The sequence below is a fragment of the Ochlerotatus camptorhynchus genome, unplaced genomic scaffold (assembly GCF_037179485.1).
Source record: "Ochlerotatus camptorhynchus isolate MF236.1 unplaced genomic scaffold, CSIRO-AGI_Acam_v1.1 ptg000035l, whole genome shotgun sequence".
In the NCBI taxonomy this organism is placed as follows: Eukaryota; Metazoa; Arthropoda; class Insecta; order Diptera; family Culicidae; genus Ochlerotatus; species Ochlerotatus camptorhynchus.
In genome coordinates this window covers 1,091,340-1,111,518 of record NW_027040526.1, presented here as the reverse complement: position 1 = coordinate 1,111,518, position 20,179 = coordinate 1,091,340, and the positions used below count along the sequence as shown (strand labels likewise).

At 41.1% G+C, this 20,179-nt stretch overlaps 1 protein-coding gene across 2 annotated transcripts in view; it reads left to right on the top strand.

Moving 5' to 3' along the window:
- SP2353 overlaps positions 1-20,179 on the top strand; it is a 741,117-nt gene that overhangs the window by 436,680 nt on the left and 284,258 nt on the right. For both annotated transcript variants that reach the window (XM_065231894.1, XM_065231886.1), the window contains 2 exons: positions 17,210-17,819; positions 17,928-18,040. In XM_065231894.1, coding sequence (XP_065087966.1) covers positions 17,210-17,819; positions 17,928-18,040 — 723 coding nt within the window. The remainder of the gene's footprint in view (positions 1-17,209; positions 17,820-17,927; positions 18,041-20,179) is intronic.

Here is a 20,179-nt window from a genome sequence, read left to right as displayed (position 1 = left end):
TTTCATTATTGCCCAGTACTGTTCCACCGGGCGCAGCTCCGGACAGTTTGGCGGATTCATGTCCTTTGGAACAAAATGGACAGAATTGGTCTCATACCACTCCAGGACACTTTTAGAATAGTGGCATGATGCCAAATCTGGTCAAAATAGCGGAGCTTCGTCGTGCTGCTGCAAGAACTGCAAGAACGGCAAAAGGCGCTTCTCGAGGCACTCAGATTTGTAGATCTCGCCATTTACTGTGCCCTTTGTCACGAAAGGCTCACTCCTCAGTCCGCAAGAGCAGATGGCCTGCCAAATGAGATATTTGGAGGCGAACTTCGACATTTTTTTCTTCTTAAATTTGTCGTCCACATCGAACTTGCTCTTGCCGGTGAAAAACTCCAACCCCGGAATATGCTTAAAATCGGATTTTATATACGTTTCGTCGTCCATCACACAGCAGCCATATTTTGTCAGCATCTTCTCGTAGAGCTTCCGTGCCCGAGTTTTAGCCGTCGATTGTTGCCGCTCATCGCGGTTTGGGAAGTTCTGTACCTTGTATGTATGTAGTCCAGCTCTCTTCTTTGCATTCTGGACGTAGCTCTGCGACATGCCGATCTTTTTAGCCAAATCACGGCTTGAGACGTTGGGATTTGCTTTAATCATCCGCTTCACCTTTCCCTCCGTCTTTTTGTTCTCCGGTCCCGGTTTTCTTCCAGCTCCTTTGCCGTGGTCCAACGTCAACCGCTCCTGGAACCGCTTCAACACTCTGGAGACGGTTGAATGGTGAATGTTCAAAAATTTTCCCAACTGCCGGTGCGACAGGTCAGGAAATTCCAGGTGTTTGGTGAATAGGTGAAAGAATTTGTTCTCTCAACTCGCGTTGGTTCACCTCCATTTTCGTTGAATCGAAAAACACGACTTCGAGTTTGACAGCATGTACACAATACACATTAATGAGAAAGTGTGCAAAATTTGGTTGATTTTTACCCAATGATAAAAAAGTTATCCCCTGTTGAATGTGTCGCAATAATTTCGTGTTCGCCCTTTATTTACCAGCTCTGCTTAGAAGTTTACAATTTTCTTTGACTGTTGACAAATTTCTGTCATATGACATTTTAGTTTGGTGTATTTTGGTGGCTTGTGGCTTAGAGCGACCGTTTTTGCTGACTGATCAGAACACCATGAGTTAAATCTCATGCCCCTCCACATTTAACCCATCACTGTTATTCAGCGAACTGTTTGCCAAAACGAACCTTGCTGCATACTCAACCCTTTTATCCAACAGCTCAGTGATTTCTCGTGGAAGTGCAGAGGACTCTTCGGCTTCCAACAAAGTGAGTATCACGTCAACACACCCCTACCCAATCCTTTCTTGACCTGCATTTGGACGCAGCCGGCGCTGGTATTGTATAGTTTTAGATCACCAGTTTTTACACATGGAGGATGATTCCTAGTCTCAAGCATCATCTGTTATTCGTTCAAAAAATCTTAAGGCTGCTTAACTGGAGTTTCTCTTCTAGACAGAAAATGCTTTTGACAGTATTTGGCATAAAGGTTTGATTGCTAAATTGAAAAAGTTTAATGTTCCACTCTATATTATGAAATAAGTTCAATATTATTTAACTGACAGAACTCTGCCGGTAAATTATCTAAATTAAAAATCTGTACCTGTACCTGTTAGAGCTGGAGTTCCTTACGCATTTTTGGGCCTATATTGAATATCATTATCCTTCATGTTCTTCTCCTTAGAATTTCAAGCTTATTGCTCATCGCATATAATCTTATTGCGTGCTCTCAACTTAGTGTTCGAGATGCACTTCCACAGTATTAAATTGAGTGCCTGTACCTTTTTTTTAATGATCCCACCTCTTACCCCTACAAAGGTTTTAGCTGGACGATTTATCTTTAAGATATTTAAGTATGACATTTTAACCAGGTTGGCAAACAAAATCGAACTGGTTTCAGTTACAGATATAAATTCCCTCTAGAGTTTACAGTTGCTTCACAGCGATATCAATGTGGAAAAGCTCAGGCATCCACCTCTTCGTTCGCCTTTTTGTCCACCTAAAATATTCATAAGTATTACAAGCAATCAAGACTTAATGAACAATCAACAAAGCATCCTATTAAACTAGCAACTCTGCAATCTGATGCTATCATAATTTTCAGCAATGTCAGGAATGCTCACGAACCCCTAACATTTTCCAGAAAACTTACTACTAACTCAAGGTATCTTTCAAATAAGCTTCAAAATTGCATTTTTTTTTTTATCAAATGTTAAATTCAGTCCTCTATATCCTCCATATCCTCTATATATAATACGCGAACTAGGCTCAAACCTTTGCAGACTACTTTTTTTCTAATTAATCTTTTATTAAATCAAATATTAAAAATCCATCATCACCCTCGTGGCGAACAGAAATACATAGTTTTCGCAGTGCTACAATAATTTTTAAAAAGTCGTCATGACAGCTATCTATATAAAATAATCAGTTAGAGATAACTTCGTCAAGATACATAATTTGTCAATTCATAAAAAAAAAAGTTGGAGGGTGGTGTACATGACACAACCGCATTGTTGACGTAGGACTACGAAATTTTTGTTCGATTTTCTAGTTTGTTGCTTCGGATATTGTTTTGGAATTAAGAGAATTTAATAGCTCAACTCTTTTGTTGAAAGTTGTGGTGGCCCTGAAAAGGGCCGATTGTTTTTGGGTGGTTTTGTATAACCAGTTGATGGTTGATGAAGTGCCTTCCTAGATTGATGTTGTCCTCGGAGTGTTAGGCCTTGGGCAATATGGAGGCCCTGCAATACGGTCGAGAACATGACACGATGTTGGATTAATGATTCACCTTAGGCATGATGGATGGCATCGATGATACAGCAGTAAATAATCAAGATACTCTTTGATTATGATGCCTGTGTTAGGGAAACATTCAAAAAATGAAATTTTGATTGCCTTTCTTTTTGAACACGCCGATAAAGTACACAGACTCCTCCCATCATGAGTAGTTTGCTATCAATTAGCGACACTGGCTCCTCTCCTTTTGTACTCACTGTAATCTGTAGTTATTTACGGTTCGGACGTTATCGAAGGTGTCGCGCAGCAGGAAAATGCATACGATGAGAATTTCTCAGTTGATGAAAGTGAAACGGAAACAAATTTAATGCACCGATAAGACATATGAACATAATTTATTTCCCGAACAAATTATTTGATTTTTGAATCATTTTGATGTATTTAGTGACAATTGGGTTCTTAAATTTTGAAAAATTTATCGGTTTTTATGTATCATCTGAAAAAGCTCCGTTTTCTGAGCACAGCGATATTTGTTCGAACCCCCTCACTTTCATCTCGATTTTTAAATCAAGATTTAAAGCAAAATAATAACTTCACTGTTTGAAACTGACAGCTCGCTCCCATACAAAGTGACACCGAGGGGCGCTAATAAGGTGATTTTTGCAAATGTAATCGTTCTTATTTAAAATAGTCACAGTGTACCAAAATTGATGAAATGATGATTTTAATGCAGATTACGAATATGCATTTCCTCAATACCCTTAAAGAACCCAATTGAATGGGTGAATTATGGGTTATTCTATATATATTATATTCTAACTCTTTACTGAAATGACCTGTTCACCTATACTGAACACGCCAATCACAAAACCGGCACGGCCATGGATGTCGTCTACGCTTTGAAGCGACAGGGACGTTTTCTGTACGGTTTCGGAGGTGAAAACTTATCACTAATGCAACAAAACGGCCCTTTTCAGGGCTACCAAGTACATTTCAGAAAAGAGTTAGAGTTAGAGTTTTCTGTACGGTTTCGGAGGAGAAAACTTATCACCAATGCAACAAAACGGCCCTTTTCAGGGCCACCAACTACATTTCAGAAAAGAGAATAGAATTTATATAGACTATCCCCTGCTTCCATGTTTTTTACAAGATGACAACTCTGAGAGCAGCGGCGCCCGTGGTGTAGTGGCAAGCGTCCCAGCAGGCATGGGTTCAATCCCAGTCGACGCTGCCGGGAAGTTCTGAGGCATAACATCTCTGATCACGCCTTCCTTCGGGGTTCCCGGTTCATGAGTTGATGGGTCGATAGGTAGGGTCCAGGTGTGGGCATGCACAGTTGAACACACCCAACTGCTCATTTGGTAATAACTTTTCACTCAAATGTTGAAATTTATTTTTCTTTAAAGTAATTGATAGATTTGGCTCATAGTTTACTATAGATATGCGAAGATTAAACATTAAAGCCAATCAACACTTAAATTCCGAGATGTGTAGTGAGCATTTCTCACCTCATTTTTACAACGCTAAAACAAATACAGTTTACTACTAGAATTAAAATCTACTTTATTTTACATATCTATAACAAGCTTACACTCTATTCTATCTACTGCTTGAAAAAGAACTATGTTCCGTCAACTGTGTGCAAAGTTATTAGCAAATGAGCAATTCGTGACCAAAACTGTGTATGCCAAGCATAGGTGTGGGTAGCATTGGTGCTCAGCACGGAAAACAAATCCTAGGAAAAAACAGCATTTTGTGTGGTCGTTGCGGGGGTGTGGTTCTGAATTGGCAACAAAATGTTCCGCAATTGTATCCTCCCTATTCGTACACACCCGAAGATCGGAGGCGAATGTCACTTCGACTTGTTTCATCTAGGAACCATTCTCTGATGACTGTGTTGGGGAAGCAGCACATGCATGTACGTAAATGGTGGATTTGTTAGTTATTTCGACGCTTTTGGATAATGTTTGACATATACCACTTTTTCAATAGTTTCAATTTAAAAATCAACAGTCAAGAGCATTGTTATCGATGCGTAGAAATGTTTCTGATCGATTGGTGATAAAATAATTGAAATTGGTCCAGGGGCAGCTAAGTTATTAACGTTCAAAATCTTTCATAATTTCATTTTTCGTTTTTCATAAATTGTACCCCCATCTTCCCGAAAGACGTAGTCCTACGTCAAAAATCACTGGATAACTGTTCAAAAGACAGTTTTAACGAGTGAAATGCAGTGTCTTTTAAATTTTGTAAGTGTTGCTGAACGTTTGATATGTCTAGGCATCGAATTGAAAACATTTATTCCTTTATAATATAATGAATTTTGTGAAGCACAAGTCAAGAAATGTGGTGTTCTTATTTCAACCACGTTTCTAGTATTATATCTATGAAAGTCACTTCCTCTTTCAATTCGATCACACAAATATCGAGGCAGCAAACCGTTAACTACTTTAAAAATAAATACCATAGTCAAACATACAATTCTTTGCTTCACCGACAACCATTGTAAGGCGTCTAACATCAAAGTTGAGGAAGTGAATCTATTACATCTCAAAATCAAACCCATTATTTTACTCTGCAAACGCTGTAATCTCGATATCTGTGTTGCATTGGCCAGAAATAAAATGGAAGGGCAAAAGTCAAGATGAGGAGAGATGATTGATTTGTATAGCTGTATTTTACTGGCAATAGTATAATCGTTTTTCAGTCGACATAGAATTCCATACTTTTTGGCAAGTTTCTTGATGACATTTTCAATGTGAGAGTTGAACTTAAGTGTGTCATCAATAATCAAGCTAAGATATTTAATCTCCCGAACGCGATCAATAGTCTCATCATCAATTACAACAGAGACGTTCTCATTTACTCGATTCCGCGAAATTGCCATACATTTAGTTTTACTTGTATTCAATTTTAACTGCTTACACTTCAACCATCTACTCAGAGAACGCAAATCTTCATTCAAGTGTAAAACGGCATCATCTAAATCCTTGAATAACACAGTATCATCTGCAAAAAGATTAATGTCGCAAAATCGTAAAACACGTCGCAAGTCATTAATATACATAATAAATAACAGGGGCCCTAATACACTTCCCTGGGGCACTCCAAGGGTATTCCCCACGGGACTGAAAACATAATTATTAAAAACAGTCCGTTGAGTTCTGTCAGACAAATTGCTTTAAAACCATTTATATGCAGTACTCGTAATTCCAAAGCGCTTGATTGATCTTAACAATAAGGGCCTAGAAATTGTTTCAAAAGCGCGTTTAAGATCCAAAAAAGCAGCAACAAATTAATTGCATTAATATAATTGAGTGGCCATTACAATCATACTCTATGCCCAGGAAAGTCGAGAAATTTTCCATCCATGCTCATGCTCATGCTCAACCGAAAGTTTATACAAAATCACAAATTGTCTTTTCAAAATAGTACTTCAACAAATTACTCAAATTAAAATCACTGGTTGAAGGCTGAGTTTCATCAAGGTCCTAGGATGGGCATTTGAATTGAAACGATATCTAATTCTGCAATAAAAAAGTCATTTCAATAATCTGGTGATGTGATTCAGCTAGCACGTCTCGTTTCAAATGTTTCTGATGTTGACAACAAAAATCTCAACTTTTTCGCTCCGTTTTCTGGCTGTCACTCGTCATATCCAACTAGTAGTCCCTAGCAGGAACAACGTCATCGAGAACAGGTTCGGAATAGCAAATTTTTCATCTCTTTCATTCTCCAGCTGTTCTTATGTAACGACGAGCTTGACGCCGCACTCATCATTACATAAGAATAATGGGAGAAAAAAAAGACGCCGCACTCTCATTGCCGGACCTGTTCTCAATGACATTGAGGCGAGAGCTCATCATTGTTCTTTTGCTAGTAGTTGCCTACGTGTTTTGTTTTCTGTCTATGAGTGAAATAATAATCCCACTAACTCGTTGGCTATGCTTCTCAGCACGATTATGTTGTATATGGGTTTTTGTTTGTTCATGCCTCGCTTCATTCACATCCAACCAAGTTCCAAGTTCGTTGGATAGGCTGTATCAGAAAACATGAATACGGCTTGCGAAGTTTACTTTATTTGCTGATGGATTTGGACGATGATTGTGCCAGAATTGGAGATGATTTGATTTGTTTTTTAGATTTGTTTTTTAATTGAATCTTGACTCTAACGAAGCAACTAACTGCTGGAGGAGTTGAGTATATATTGATGACAATTTGTTTTTATCATTCAGCGACATTTTGCACTTTTTAATGACAAGCTGTGTTGCTTGGGTAGTAACAAGATGTTTTAATAATCATAGCAATTGGAATCCATCAAACAGAGGGGTTAAAACGAGGACCGGTACTTCATTGAAGATAATGAAGTATCTTAAAAGAGCCACATGATTAAGCCTGGAATTTGAAGTAAGAATTCACGAGAGGTTATTTTTTTCACATAAAGGCATCAAATTCCAATCGAGAGCTTCCATCTTTTATGCGCCTTGATGGGTAGGGATGATGAAACCATAGAAGACTCGCAAAGTATTCATAGTGAAATGAGAAAAATCTCAAGAATAACAACCCTCAGTCTTCCTGGCACGTGAGCCGGGGAATCCTTTCAATCATCTCGTGCGATCTACCCTCCTCGGCGCATAGCGAAGAGGTTCCCATAGAGACGACGGGAGGGCGAGGGACGATCCGGAGAGGTATGAAATGCGAAAAAAATTAGATTTCTTCCGGTTGTTTATGAGTTGTGTTTCAAACGAGAAACCACTTATGCCGTTGATGACATTTCTCTGTTGAATTTTCCACCGAGCATACATCTTCCATGTGAAGTAGTAGACTCATTCCGGACGTGTTTTCGACGCGAGGTGGAATGGGGTATTTGCCAAGGGCACCAGTTAGTTTGAGTGGAATATTTTTCCTAAATGAGACTCCAGACTTTGGGGCCCCTGCTACGCCACTGACGCCCGACGCTTGCACCGGGGTTGTTGCGATTCTTGGCACCATCCCCGGGGCAAAATCCTGAGTGATGCAAATACCTTCTACCCATGGATCTTCATGTTTCTTCATCATCGTTATACGCCAGTACGTAGAATATCATGATCCACCAGTATGCATGTGAGCCGAGAGCTTTGTTATCGAAAACGGGGGAAAGAATTTTCACGAGAAACACTTTCAAAGGCACATCCCATAACCAAAGAAGCTCTGGTATGCATGCTTAGCTGTTTTTTTTTTGCTGTCGCAACAATCTATTTGATTGAGGTATGCTCAATTTTGATCGCAGGGGTGTTTCCTCTGGCGCGGATTTGCCCACACGCACTAGATAACGAGAACGATACTTCTACGCTCCCTGTCTGGTGAACATATAGGCATTTCTTTTCGTTGGTAATCATGGCTGGAATCAATCTAGATTTGCTGCCCCGTTCGCTACCGGATGTGACTGCGTGAGCCAAGCTAGCAAAGAAAATATTTCGTGAGACGAGCACATTTTATATTCCATGAGATACTTATCGGGATACAGTTTCGATTGCCATCGAATCAGCTTAAAGTTTCAATCATGCGGAGCTCGCGGAATATCGTCAGTCGGATGAAATAAGCGCCGCAAAACGGGGTAACTTTGATAGTTTTTTTTTAAAGTATACTCCAAATATTTTTTACAATGATCAATGATATTCAAATATATTTTTTTTAAACAAGTACGGAGGATCAAAGAGTTAATTTGTTAGTAACTGTTTAATGAAAATCATTGCTTTTGCACTATTTTTCTGTCTTGTGACCGAGTATCAGTTTTCCGTTTTGGAGTTACTTTGATAATACTCGATGAATGTAAAAATACATGCATGTATCTCAAACACTTTAGCTCAAGAAATATGAAACTTTGAATGAGTAGGGGAAATGGCTCTAATGTTGGCCTATGGATTTAATATTGGGCCCATTGAAAAAATCTGCAATTTATCAATTTTATCTAGATGAACGCGTCATTGGGATGGTACTTATGGATATTTTTTGACGCTATTGAAAATTTAGACGATTGCTGAATTTATGTATGGGCCCAAATCAGGGGTATTTAGGCCGACATTATATCCATTTTCTCTATGTAATCAGAAACATCTTAAGTAATAAGAAGATAACATTGAAATACATGTAATAAGTGATTGTTTGAGTGCGTATTCAATCAGGCGAAAATCAAGAAAATAGTGTTTTTCTTCAGATATTTGAAACTTGCATACTTAATATATACAAACTGTAAACGATATCAAAGGTTATACCTAAGCTACAATATGAAACCAATGTTTCCAATTCAGAAATAGTGCAGAGAATAAATTTATTCATTATATTCTATTATAAGAGTTACCCGTATTATCAAAGCTACCCTGTTTTACAGTGCCCATTATAAAGGAGTTCTATACATTTCATTGAGTTGAATGACGGCACATAACAGCGATGCGTTGACGGTTCACATGCATACTGAATCTATTTTTTGTATGCTATCGAGTGCAGTCATATTTTCTGCGAAAAGCAAACACGATCTACCAGGGGTGATTCATCGGTGCGGACGGTTTCGCTAGCATCATCGCATCCTGGAATCGAAATTAATTTTCAATAGACGATAGCAGTGTTCTGAAATGAATGACAGGTAGGAGATGTGTGACAAGGATATGGCATATCATTTTTCGCTGTCGATTTTCATAAAACGAAAATCCAGCAACCGTTCAAAGTCAATCAAAATGCTGATGAACTTTTGTTAGCTGGAAACGAGCCGTCTCTAGGGGAATGTTTCTACCAGCCGATTTTGAATTTCAAAGGATTTAAAAAAACGTTCATCTGATAAGGGAAATGGCTCTAATGTTGGCATATGGATGTAATATTGGGCCCATCGCTAAACATCTGCTATTTACCAATTTTATCTAGATGAACGCGTCATTACGACGGTACTATGAGATAGTTTTGGTCGCTATTGAACATTTAGCCATTTGCTGAATTTATGTATGGACCCAAATTAGGAGGATTTAAGCCGAAATAACACCCACTTCCCCTAGTGATTCGGAAAAGAGCTTAAATGCTTTCAAATTTCGATTGTTATTATGATAAGAATATTTTCCTATTTCTTATCTACACCATTTGAGAAAATTCATGTAAATTTTGGCGATTTCTAACGTACACTTGGCTAAAGCTAGATTTTCCATGCATTTTCAAAATACTTCACGGTGAATTAATCACAATTTCATTTAATGTTTTCAACTGCAAAAAAACGCAAAGTTGGCAACACTGGAGAACAAATCACATTTTTACCTTCGGTTTGATTGAAAGTTGAAAGGTACAAATTTTTGGTAAAGCTACAGATTTCGTCGTTTTAAACGGCTTTCATGAAGAGACCAACTTTCTATATCGAAGTATTTCGGAGCACACGAACAAAAATTAAAACATGTTATCTTTAAAACTCAATATCTTCTAAAATTAAAATGTAATTTTTTGTCGATTTCCGCTGAACATTTTGGCGTCATCTAAACATTTTGATTGATTCATTTATCTTTATATAGGAGGCTTTCAGCCTGAGGCTGGTTCGCCTCCAGGCTCAATATTTTGAGATATTTGCATTTGAATTTTGCAAACGCAAAATTGACAAAGTTGGCAACTCTGGAGAAAAAAAAAATCTGATTGTACCATTTGATTGTACGTTTAAAATCCTTACTAAAGTGGTACCCAATGCCTTTGCCTGGTGTTTATTAGGAATCGGCAAAAAGGGGGTGTTCTCTAGCGGCGGGGGTAAATCGATTGGCTTAAGACTTTGTATTTTTCAATATTGGTGCATAATAAGTTATTCCATTAATTTTAGCTTAAATCGGAGAGGGTCGATGCAATTTTGCAAATTTACTCGGTCACTTGAGATGGAATGATCCATATCTAGGTGTAATGAGCGGCTGTAATATATATTAATGAAGACAGTAAGCTTCAATCTGATCGGCAACTCAATGTAAAGCATTGAGCATGTATTTTGTCCATTCTTCTTTTTCCTGGCTTTGACGCTCCTGCACGAGCTTAGACTGACTCTTAACTTAATGTATTTCGTAAACATTTCCACAGTTAATATCTTTGAGCTCACTATGCAATGCTCTATGCTAAGTTCAGCGCTCACCAGCTAACGAACGCCAATGGCCTTTTTTATACAGGGGGAATCTGTTCACAAACACCTGAGAAAGTAACTCACGGTGTGGGGATGGGAGAATTGCACTCCCGACCCACTAGACTTCAACCTGTGCGCTTGGCCCTTGACCTCCCCGGAACTGTCCGAAGGCATTACTTCGTGGGAGGGGCCTGTGCGCTATAGCGCTCTTCTAGCCATACTCTAACGCTCTAGTCGGGCAGCAGGCGCTCGTGATTGGCTCGAAGCGTGGACAGGCGAACACAACGTGTTCCACCGTCTCTTCGACACCAGCGCACGCGGGGCAGGTGGGAGAACTTGCATGTCCGAACCTATGCAAGTAACTCCTAAAGCAACCATGGCCTGACAGAAACTGTGTCAGCTGGATGTTTACTTCCCCATGGCGCCTGTTGATCCAGCTTGATAGGGAAGGTATTAAGCGGTAGATCCACCTCCCCTTTGTGAAGTTTTCCCACTTCGACTGCCACCTCGCAATCGATACCGCGCGTGCGTTGTTGCGCACCCCTCGAATGGTCCTCATGTCATAGCACTCCACATCCTCCTTGATGATGAGGCCGATTGGCATCATTCCTGCTATGACACAGACGGCCTCCCTTGAGATGGTGCGATATGCACTGGCCACCCTCAAGCACATTAGCCTTACTGGCACTCACCGCCGAGCTGTTTGACATCATGCGGGATAATGCCCCCATAGCCGTAGACGCTCTCTTGCATAACCCCCAAGAGTTTCAGAGAGCGCACAGATCTAATTGTGCTCTAGCCCACTGTCAACGTTACATGCTGTACAGACATCCGATTGTTGACTACGACCACTTCCATCTTGTGATGGGCGAGCTCCAGCTCCGAACTCCGGCAAAACCAACGATTTTCACGCCTACTGGGAATCTTATCCTCAACACCCTATCGTACATGAAGTTCCATAACACCGGGTCCAGGATGGAGCCTTGTTGCACTCCTGCGGTAACTCTTACGCATTTCTCGCCATCTTCTGTGCCGTTCGTCAACACACGATTCTGGAAGTAGCTTTCCAGAATCTTGTATAGCCCTCTGGGGATTCGGAGTTGGTGTAGCGAGCGGGCTATTGCTCCAGCACGCGCTGTTGAACGCATTCTTCACGTCTAGAGTTACCACCGCGCAGTAACGAATACCCCTTCTTTTCAGATGGATCATCTCTGCCGTCTGGATGACGTCACGGATGGCTTCCACCGTGGATCTGCCTTTTCGGAACCCGTACTGGCTGCTTGACAGGCCGTCTACACCTTCGGTGTAGGCCAACAGCCTGTTGATGATGACCCTCTCAAGCAGTTTATCAGTGGTGTCCAGCAAAAAAAAGGGCCTGTATGCTGACGGGTCCCCAGGGGGTTTTCCTGACTTCGGGAGAAACACCAGCCTCTGCCGCTTCCACGCATCTGGGAAGATGCGTACGTCCAGACAGGTCTGAAATACAGACCTAAACATGTCTGGATTTTCCACGACGGCCGCCCTCAGAGCCACAACCGGGATCCCATCCGGGCCCGGGGCCTTGTCCACCTCCAGCGACTTGGCAATGGCGGTCAGTTCACTGTTAGTCACTCTAGACACTTCTCCCTGTTCCGCGGCTGGGATACCCCGCGGCCAGGAGTCAACGTCCCTACGTGGAAACAAGGACTGCACGATTTGCGCTGGCATCGCCGGCGATCTCTCCGGGGGTGCCGCCACGCCACGGGTCTTGGCAATGACCACTTTGTAGACATCCCCCCAGGGGTTCGTGTTAGCGCTTTGACATAAGCCAAACGGCCTTAGACTCGTCGATTTTGCCACCTCTAAGAACATGGCCATACGTAGTACCTACTTCCAGCATAGCCTCCCATATGAGTACACCTGGAGATAACCGCAGCACCACGTTTTGATCGACGGAAGGCACTTCTCGGACATTATCGACGTCAGGACCTATTGCGGCGCAAATATCGATTCGAACACCTTCAAATGGTCACGGTACAATCTGGAGCGACTGAAGCTGTCCTAAGTCGCAACTGAGTATGTGCACTCGACGCAGCGTTGCCGGATGAGGGAGAGCTCACCGAAGCCCCTCTTGAGGACTGCTGGACCAACGTGAAAGCAGCCATTAACAGTGCTGCTGAAGGTGCCATTGGGTTCGTGGAGCGGAATCGACGGAACGATTGGTTCGACGAAGAGTGTCAGACGGTTTTGGACGAGAAGAACGCACCGCGGGCGGCGATGCTGCAGCAAGGAACCCATCATAATGTGGAGCGATATAAACAGAAGCAAAGACAGCAAACCCATCTTTTCCGGGATAAGAAGCGCCGCCTGGAAGAGCTGGAATGCGGGGAAATGGAGCAGCTGTATCGTTCTCAAGAAACACGCAAGTTCTACAAGAAACTCAACGCATCCCGCCAAGGCTTTGTGCCGCGAGCCGAAATGTGTCGGGATAAGGAAGGGGGTATCTTAACGGACGAACGTGAGGTGATTGAAAGGTGGAAACAGCATTACGATGAACATCTGAACGGTGCAGAGGCGGAGGACTAAGGCGGCAGGATGAATGGCTTCGTCGGTACTGCGGATGAGGGGGACAAGCCAGCTCCCACGATAGGTGAAGCTAAGGATGCTATCCGACAGCTTAAGAACAACAAAGCAGCTGGGAAAGATGGTATCGGAGTGGAACTTATCAAAATGGGCCCGGATAAGTTGGCTACTTGTCTGCACCGACTGACAGTCAGGATCTGGGATACAGAATAGCTACCGAAGGAGTGGAAAGAGGGAGTAATATGTCCAGTATATAAAAAAGTCGACAAACTTAACGCGGCCTACAAAGTGCTTTCCAAGATCATCTTCCGCCGTTTATCGCCGCTAGCAAGCAGATTTGTGGGAAGTTATCAAGCCGGTTTTGTGGACGGGCGATCGACAACGAACCAAATCTTCACGTTGCGGCAGATCGTCCAAAAGTGTCGTGAAGATCAAGTCCCTACGCACCACCACGATTGCAAGGCCGCTTATGATACTATTGACCGTGAAGACCTATGGAAGATATGAACGAGAACGGTTTTCCCTGGAAGCTGACCAGACTGATCAGAGCTACGATGGATGGTGCACAGTGCTGCGTGAAGATATCGGGTGCGTTATCGGACTCGTTTGAAACTTGCAAAGGACTTCGACAAGGCGATGATCTTTTCTGCCTCCTGTTCAACATTGCGCTAGAAAGTGTTATGAAACGTGCGGGCTTTAACATGCGGGGTATGATCTTCAATAAGTCCAGCCAGTTCATCTGCTTCGCTGACGGCGTGGACATTTTCGGAGAAAGTTTCAGGCCGTGGTGAGCAGTACACCAGAATACGACGAAAGACAAAGTATCTGTTGGCTGGAGGAACCGAGCGGGATAGGGCTCGAATAGGCAGAAGCGTGACAATCGACGGAGATGAGTTCGAGGTGGTGGATGAATTTGTGTACCTCGAATCATTGGTGACGTCGGATAACAACTGCAGCAGCAAAATTCGTCGGCGTATTATTGCCGGAAGTCGTACTTACTACGGACTCCACAAGACTCTGAGGTCGGGTAAACTTCACCTTCGTACTAAATGTACCATTTACAAGACGCTGATAAGACCGGTAGTTCTCTACGGGCACTAGACGTGGACGATTCTCGAGGAGGATCTGCAAGCACTGGGTGTTTTCGAACGACGAGTGCTTAGGACCATCTTTGGCGGGGTATGTGAGAACGGTGTATGGAAGCGAAGGATGAACCACGAGCTGGCGCAACTCTATGGCGAACCCTGTATCCAGAAAGTTGTGAAAGCTGGGCGGGACACGTTTTAACAATCCCGTAAAAATGGTGTTTGTCTCGAATCCGGCCGGTACAAGACGAAGAGGAGCACAGCGAGCAAGGTGGTTAGACCAAGTGGAGCAGGATTTTAGTAATATGGGACGGTCAAAAATTGAAGACAAGCAGCCACGGACCGAGTGAATTGGCGTAACATTGCACAGTGGTCCAGAATGCAGATTTAGGTGGAATGATATGTTTTGAGCCTGAAATTGAAACTTTAGAATAAAAGTCTCTTCTACAAAGTTGTTCCTTATAGTTAGGCCCTCATTTTTATGACAATGAATTCTAGAGTGGTTCCTATTATCATTAAAATCAAAAATCTAACTTTTTTTTTAATAAACTAAGGTATACATTCTTCGCAAAGTTATAGCTGAGCTAATTTCAAGCAACTTTGTTGAAAACAACTTTTTTGTATCTCTTAAATTGGCCGATTTAGAGCTATTTTCTTTAATTGAGTTAGGGTGGCTCTTAAAAAAATAGTTGTTTTGCTCTAGTTTTCTTATTTCGAATTTTTCAGCAAAGGTGTTTTGAGATAACTTTTAGATCTTAAGAAGGCGCAAATTTTTGCTTCACAAAGCTTGTCAATATCTTTCGCCGATAAAGAGTTATTGACGTTTTTATACTAAAAATATGCATTTTTCAAATGTTAATATCTCTGGTTGGGGCAAACAAAAAAAAAGTTTTTTTACGGCATTTGAAAGAGCGTATGTTATTCTCAATAATATGAAAAAACTGGAGGTATGTTATTTTTTAAACCCGTATAAAATTATTTTGAATTTATTCATGTATTTTACTATATTTGGGTACATCTTTTTTATTAGAAGAGATACATACAACAAATTCAACATTCGTCTTGAAGAGTTTTAAAATTCTCTAGAATATAACTTTCATGAGAAATTTCAAATAAAAAAGTTATTGCTAAAAAACTATTTTTTCAGGAACACCCTAAGTCAACTCCGAAAAATTACTCTTAAATGAGAATGCTAAGAGATAGAAAAAATTTTCTTCGACAAAGTTGCTTGCGATTAACTTAGCTACAACTTTTTTAAACAGCACATGTTTTTATTTTGTAAAACAAAAAAGTTAGTTTTAAAAATTCCCAATTTGAGGACCACCCTGACGTTTGCAAACACCAACAGAAGGGAATTTTTAAGAACAAAAACTTTTTCGAAGACACTAAATGTCCAAATATTGAAACAAATGTACTAGCACATTTTATATAAATTTGTCATTCGAGTGGTCCTATGAAATCCATCTTTTGCCAATAACTTTTTTATTTGAAATTTATCATGAAAGTCATCTACTAGAGACCTTTAAAACTCTTTAAGACGAAAGTTTTATAGCTCACATGTATCTCTTCTAATAAAAAAGATATACCCAAATAAAGTAAAAAAGATTAAAAATATCAAATTGATTTTATACGAGTTTAAAAAATAACATACCTCTAGTTTTTTTTTCATATTATTGAGAATAACATACGCCCTTTCAAATGCCGTAAAAAAACTTTTTTTTTGTTTGCCCTAACCAGAGATATTAACATTTGTATATTTTTAGTATAAAAACGTCAATAACTCTTGATCGGGAAAAGATATTGACAAGCTTGGTGTAACAAAAATTTGCGCCTTCTTAAGATCTAAAAGTTATCTCAAGACACCTTTGCTGAGAAATTCGAAACAAAAAAACTAGAGCGAAAAAACTATTTTTTTAAGAGCCACCCTAGTTCAATTCAAGAAAATACCTCTACATCGGCCAATTTAAGAGATACAAAAAAGTTATTTTCAACAAAGTTGCTTGAAATTAGCTCAGCTATAACTTTGCCGGAAAATGTATACCCTAATTCATTCAAACAAAAAAAGTTAGGTTTTAAATTTTAATGATAATAGGAACCACCCTAGAAAATGAGGGCCTAACTATAAGGAACAACTTTGTGGAAGAGACTTTTAGTCTAAAGTTTCAATTTCAGGCTCAAAACATATCATTCCACCTAAATCTGCATTCTGGACCACTGTGCATTGTGATGCAGGTGAAACCTGAGGGATATCGGACCAGGATAAGTAAGTAAGTCTCTATGCTAATCAATAACGCCTGAACTTCTATATTGAGAAGTTCTGTGCTTGCTTCTATACCCAGAGGAGTCAAGAACAGTTTAAACCCAAAGATGTTATAGACCGAAGCAATATTGCATATGCCCCTTGGTGATTTTGAGAAATGTAAAACTATATATTCAAGCAGCAAATAATGGGATTAAGTTTTAATTGCAAAATAACACACGTGGAAAATGTAAAAAATGCTATGAAGCTTCATATTACAAGATAATTTGAAATGTATAGTGAATCAATATAAAATGCATCCATGAATTTCCTATTACTTGCAAATATATTTAAACAACTAATTCTTCACACTAACATTCTGCAAAACACTTTGACTAATGCTCACATTCTCTCTCCATCCATTTTCCAGAAATCAATTCCACGTCAAGCGACGATAATGCGTCTGCCGTGGAAGAGGACGTTCTGTACCAGCGGGGTGCCTCGTTCAGCGCCAAGTTGGATATGTCCGATTTGCACATATCGATGAAAACCTTTGACGATGACGACGACGGGGACGGCGAAGGCAGCATGAAGCCGATAAATCTGAATGCCCTCGACGGCACTCTGTCACTGAGGAAAGCTAATCATAATTGGAAAACGAACAGCTCGAAATTGGCAGCGGCAAACGCGTCCGGTAGTGGCCGCGGGCAAACCAATTCCGTTAATAGTAGCTATAATGGTGACCACAAGAGACCAATCGGCGGACCGACGGGCAGTAGCGCTAGAAGTAAAAATAGTGCTAGCGTTAGTAGCAGTAGCTCCAGGTCAGTTCATATGGAAATCAACGGCGGCAGTTCATTACATATGCAGGATACCGACGAAAGCCATCCAGACGAAATAAAAGCTCTCGCGCTCACGGCATTCGAAGATGGGTTCGATGGCAGAGCGGAGGCAGTAGCTACGGTTTCGCCACCTGCTGTGAGTGAGGAAGTGACGGGAACGTCAAGTTCGTCTCCAGAATCGACACCCGCTGTGACGAGGTACGATATTTGCTGATTCAACTCAATCAGCAATCCACTCTACTTTGAAATGTGTCAGAATTGCTTTTTTGACGGTCCTAATTCTTTGAAATTGCTACCCCTCAACAGGGAACCATGTACGCTGGATTGTGGTTACGAAGGAATCTGCAGCAGCGGTGAAAGCGGACAACAGCAGCGATGCCTCTGCCCTTTTGGCAAGATTGGACTGCGCTGTGAAGAAGGTAGGCGTTTTTGGAAATTTCCATGCCAATAATACAACATTTCTGCCAACCCCAAAAAAAAAAACATCAGCAGCCAAAAACAGCATTAAACGATTTATCTCCATGTCTGACATTCTAACAAAGCCCAGGGTAGTGAAAAAAGTCAAGTCATTCCGAAACACAAGATGACCACATGTCTATACCCAACTCGACGGAAAACCCCGAGCAACGGCGTCTTGGTGCCAAAATGTTGTGCCCGAAAATAAAGTGACAATCGTTGTCGCGTCGTCGTCCTCGTAGTCACCGGACCCCGAACTCCCCGGTCGGGGACGGTCAATCTCCCCTTTGGAGACTCACGCTAGCCTCCAGCATGGCGATTCATAATCCTTCGTAAATTATGTTTTCCTCATGCTGGTCTCACGGGAGGATGACGACGACGGCGGCGACGTGAAAGAAGTATCTTTTTTATTATTCTAGTATGACTTGGCTGTCAGGCTGCGAAACCTACGCACCACATGCCACCAGCCATGCCAGGAAGAGGGGAGGGGGGCGAAAAGTTTTATTTTTTTTCCTAGAGCTTTGCTAACGACGGGCTGACGTGACGGGTGTTGGTTGGTCTCGTCCAGGGAGGTATCGCGCTTGAAACCGCAGCAATGCAAAAGCCACAAAATAGACGGGAAAGTTTGAGCCATCCACAGGGGGTCCACTGTAGGTGTGTTAAATAGTTAACCAAAAAAGCTCTCGATGGCTTTTCCGGTTGGGATTTTGGGGAGACTGAAAAACCGCACGGTCGCATTTAAATTCAAATCAAGTTATCAAAACGGTGAAAATTTTGCGGGTTGGGCAAGTTTGGATTATGAAGCTGTTCTTTTTTTGTGATTATGATGGTGATCGCATGGTTGATTGTAACTGAAATCACGATTCATAATAGGTTATGAAAGTTGTGTTCAACAATAATTTTAGTGTGGTTGCATGATTTAAATGAAACTTTTTTGAGACACATAAGGTCTAACAAACGCACGATTTGAACACTTCCGTGCTTTAACCCCCCCCCCCCCCCCCCTTTCCATGCACGCTTTACTAATTACAGTACCTCCATTGACTATGATCTCTCCATGAAACAGACTATCTAAGGAGATCGGATCACGCATTGATTCGGTGTCTTCAATGAATACTCAACCGCCTTCCGGAAACTTCAGGAACCTTGTTCCGTTTATGTTGCTGAGCTGGCAGCAATCAACTTCGCATTGGGGATGATTTCCGACATGGTTATCAATGGTTCAATGCGCTGATGTCTTATGATCATGCTCAATCAACTGCTCAGCAGGCAACATTGGTGTTTCTGGGGCGTTGAATAGGACACAAAAATCATGGCTACTATGTCACACTGCAAAATACAGTGTTGCCTACAGAGCAGCTGCTTGATCATGTTATAAGTTTACCAATCTCTTAAATAATTAATAACTTTTTCCTGTCTCGTTTTACATTGAAACAATCTTCAGCAAAGTTGTAGCTGAGAAAATTTTCTATAAGAATAGCTATCGAACTGTTTCGCAGCTTAATATGGAAAAAGACTAGAAGGCAATGAACAAAAAGTTGAGATTTCCCATAGTAATTTACATGTAAACTTCAAATGGCTTGTGCGAAGTCTGTTTCTAACCAAATGAGTTGTCACTTTGGGAGGCTAATCAGGACCCGATTTGAAACCATTTAAGCACTGTGGAGCGAAAAAGTCAAATTTTGCATCAGTCTAATGGTCATAGACCATTACTTCATCTTCTCGGATAGTCTCAGTTCGATTGAGGCGAACCAGAGAGGCACTCATTTTACTTCCGTATAAAAACAAGGGAGCATATGTATGCGTTGGTCGAAAGATCATTTAGAATTACCTTTGGATCCCCTCAAATTGCTCGATTCTAGGCAATAACAAGGCGAACTCTCTAGCAGCGATATTTATGATAGAAGAATTACATGATGATTTTTTTCCCATTAGTACGTCATAGTTCTCCTCTTAGTTAGAAAAAAAAAAACCATTGGATACCCAAGTAACCACCAAGCCCGTTTACTACCCGATAATCGCCCTTTTTGCGATATAAGGTAAATATAGGGTTTCCGAGCTTTATATCAGTCGTATAGCAGCCTTATATACCAAAGGGGGCG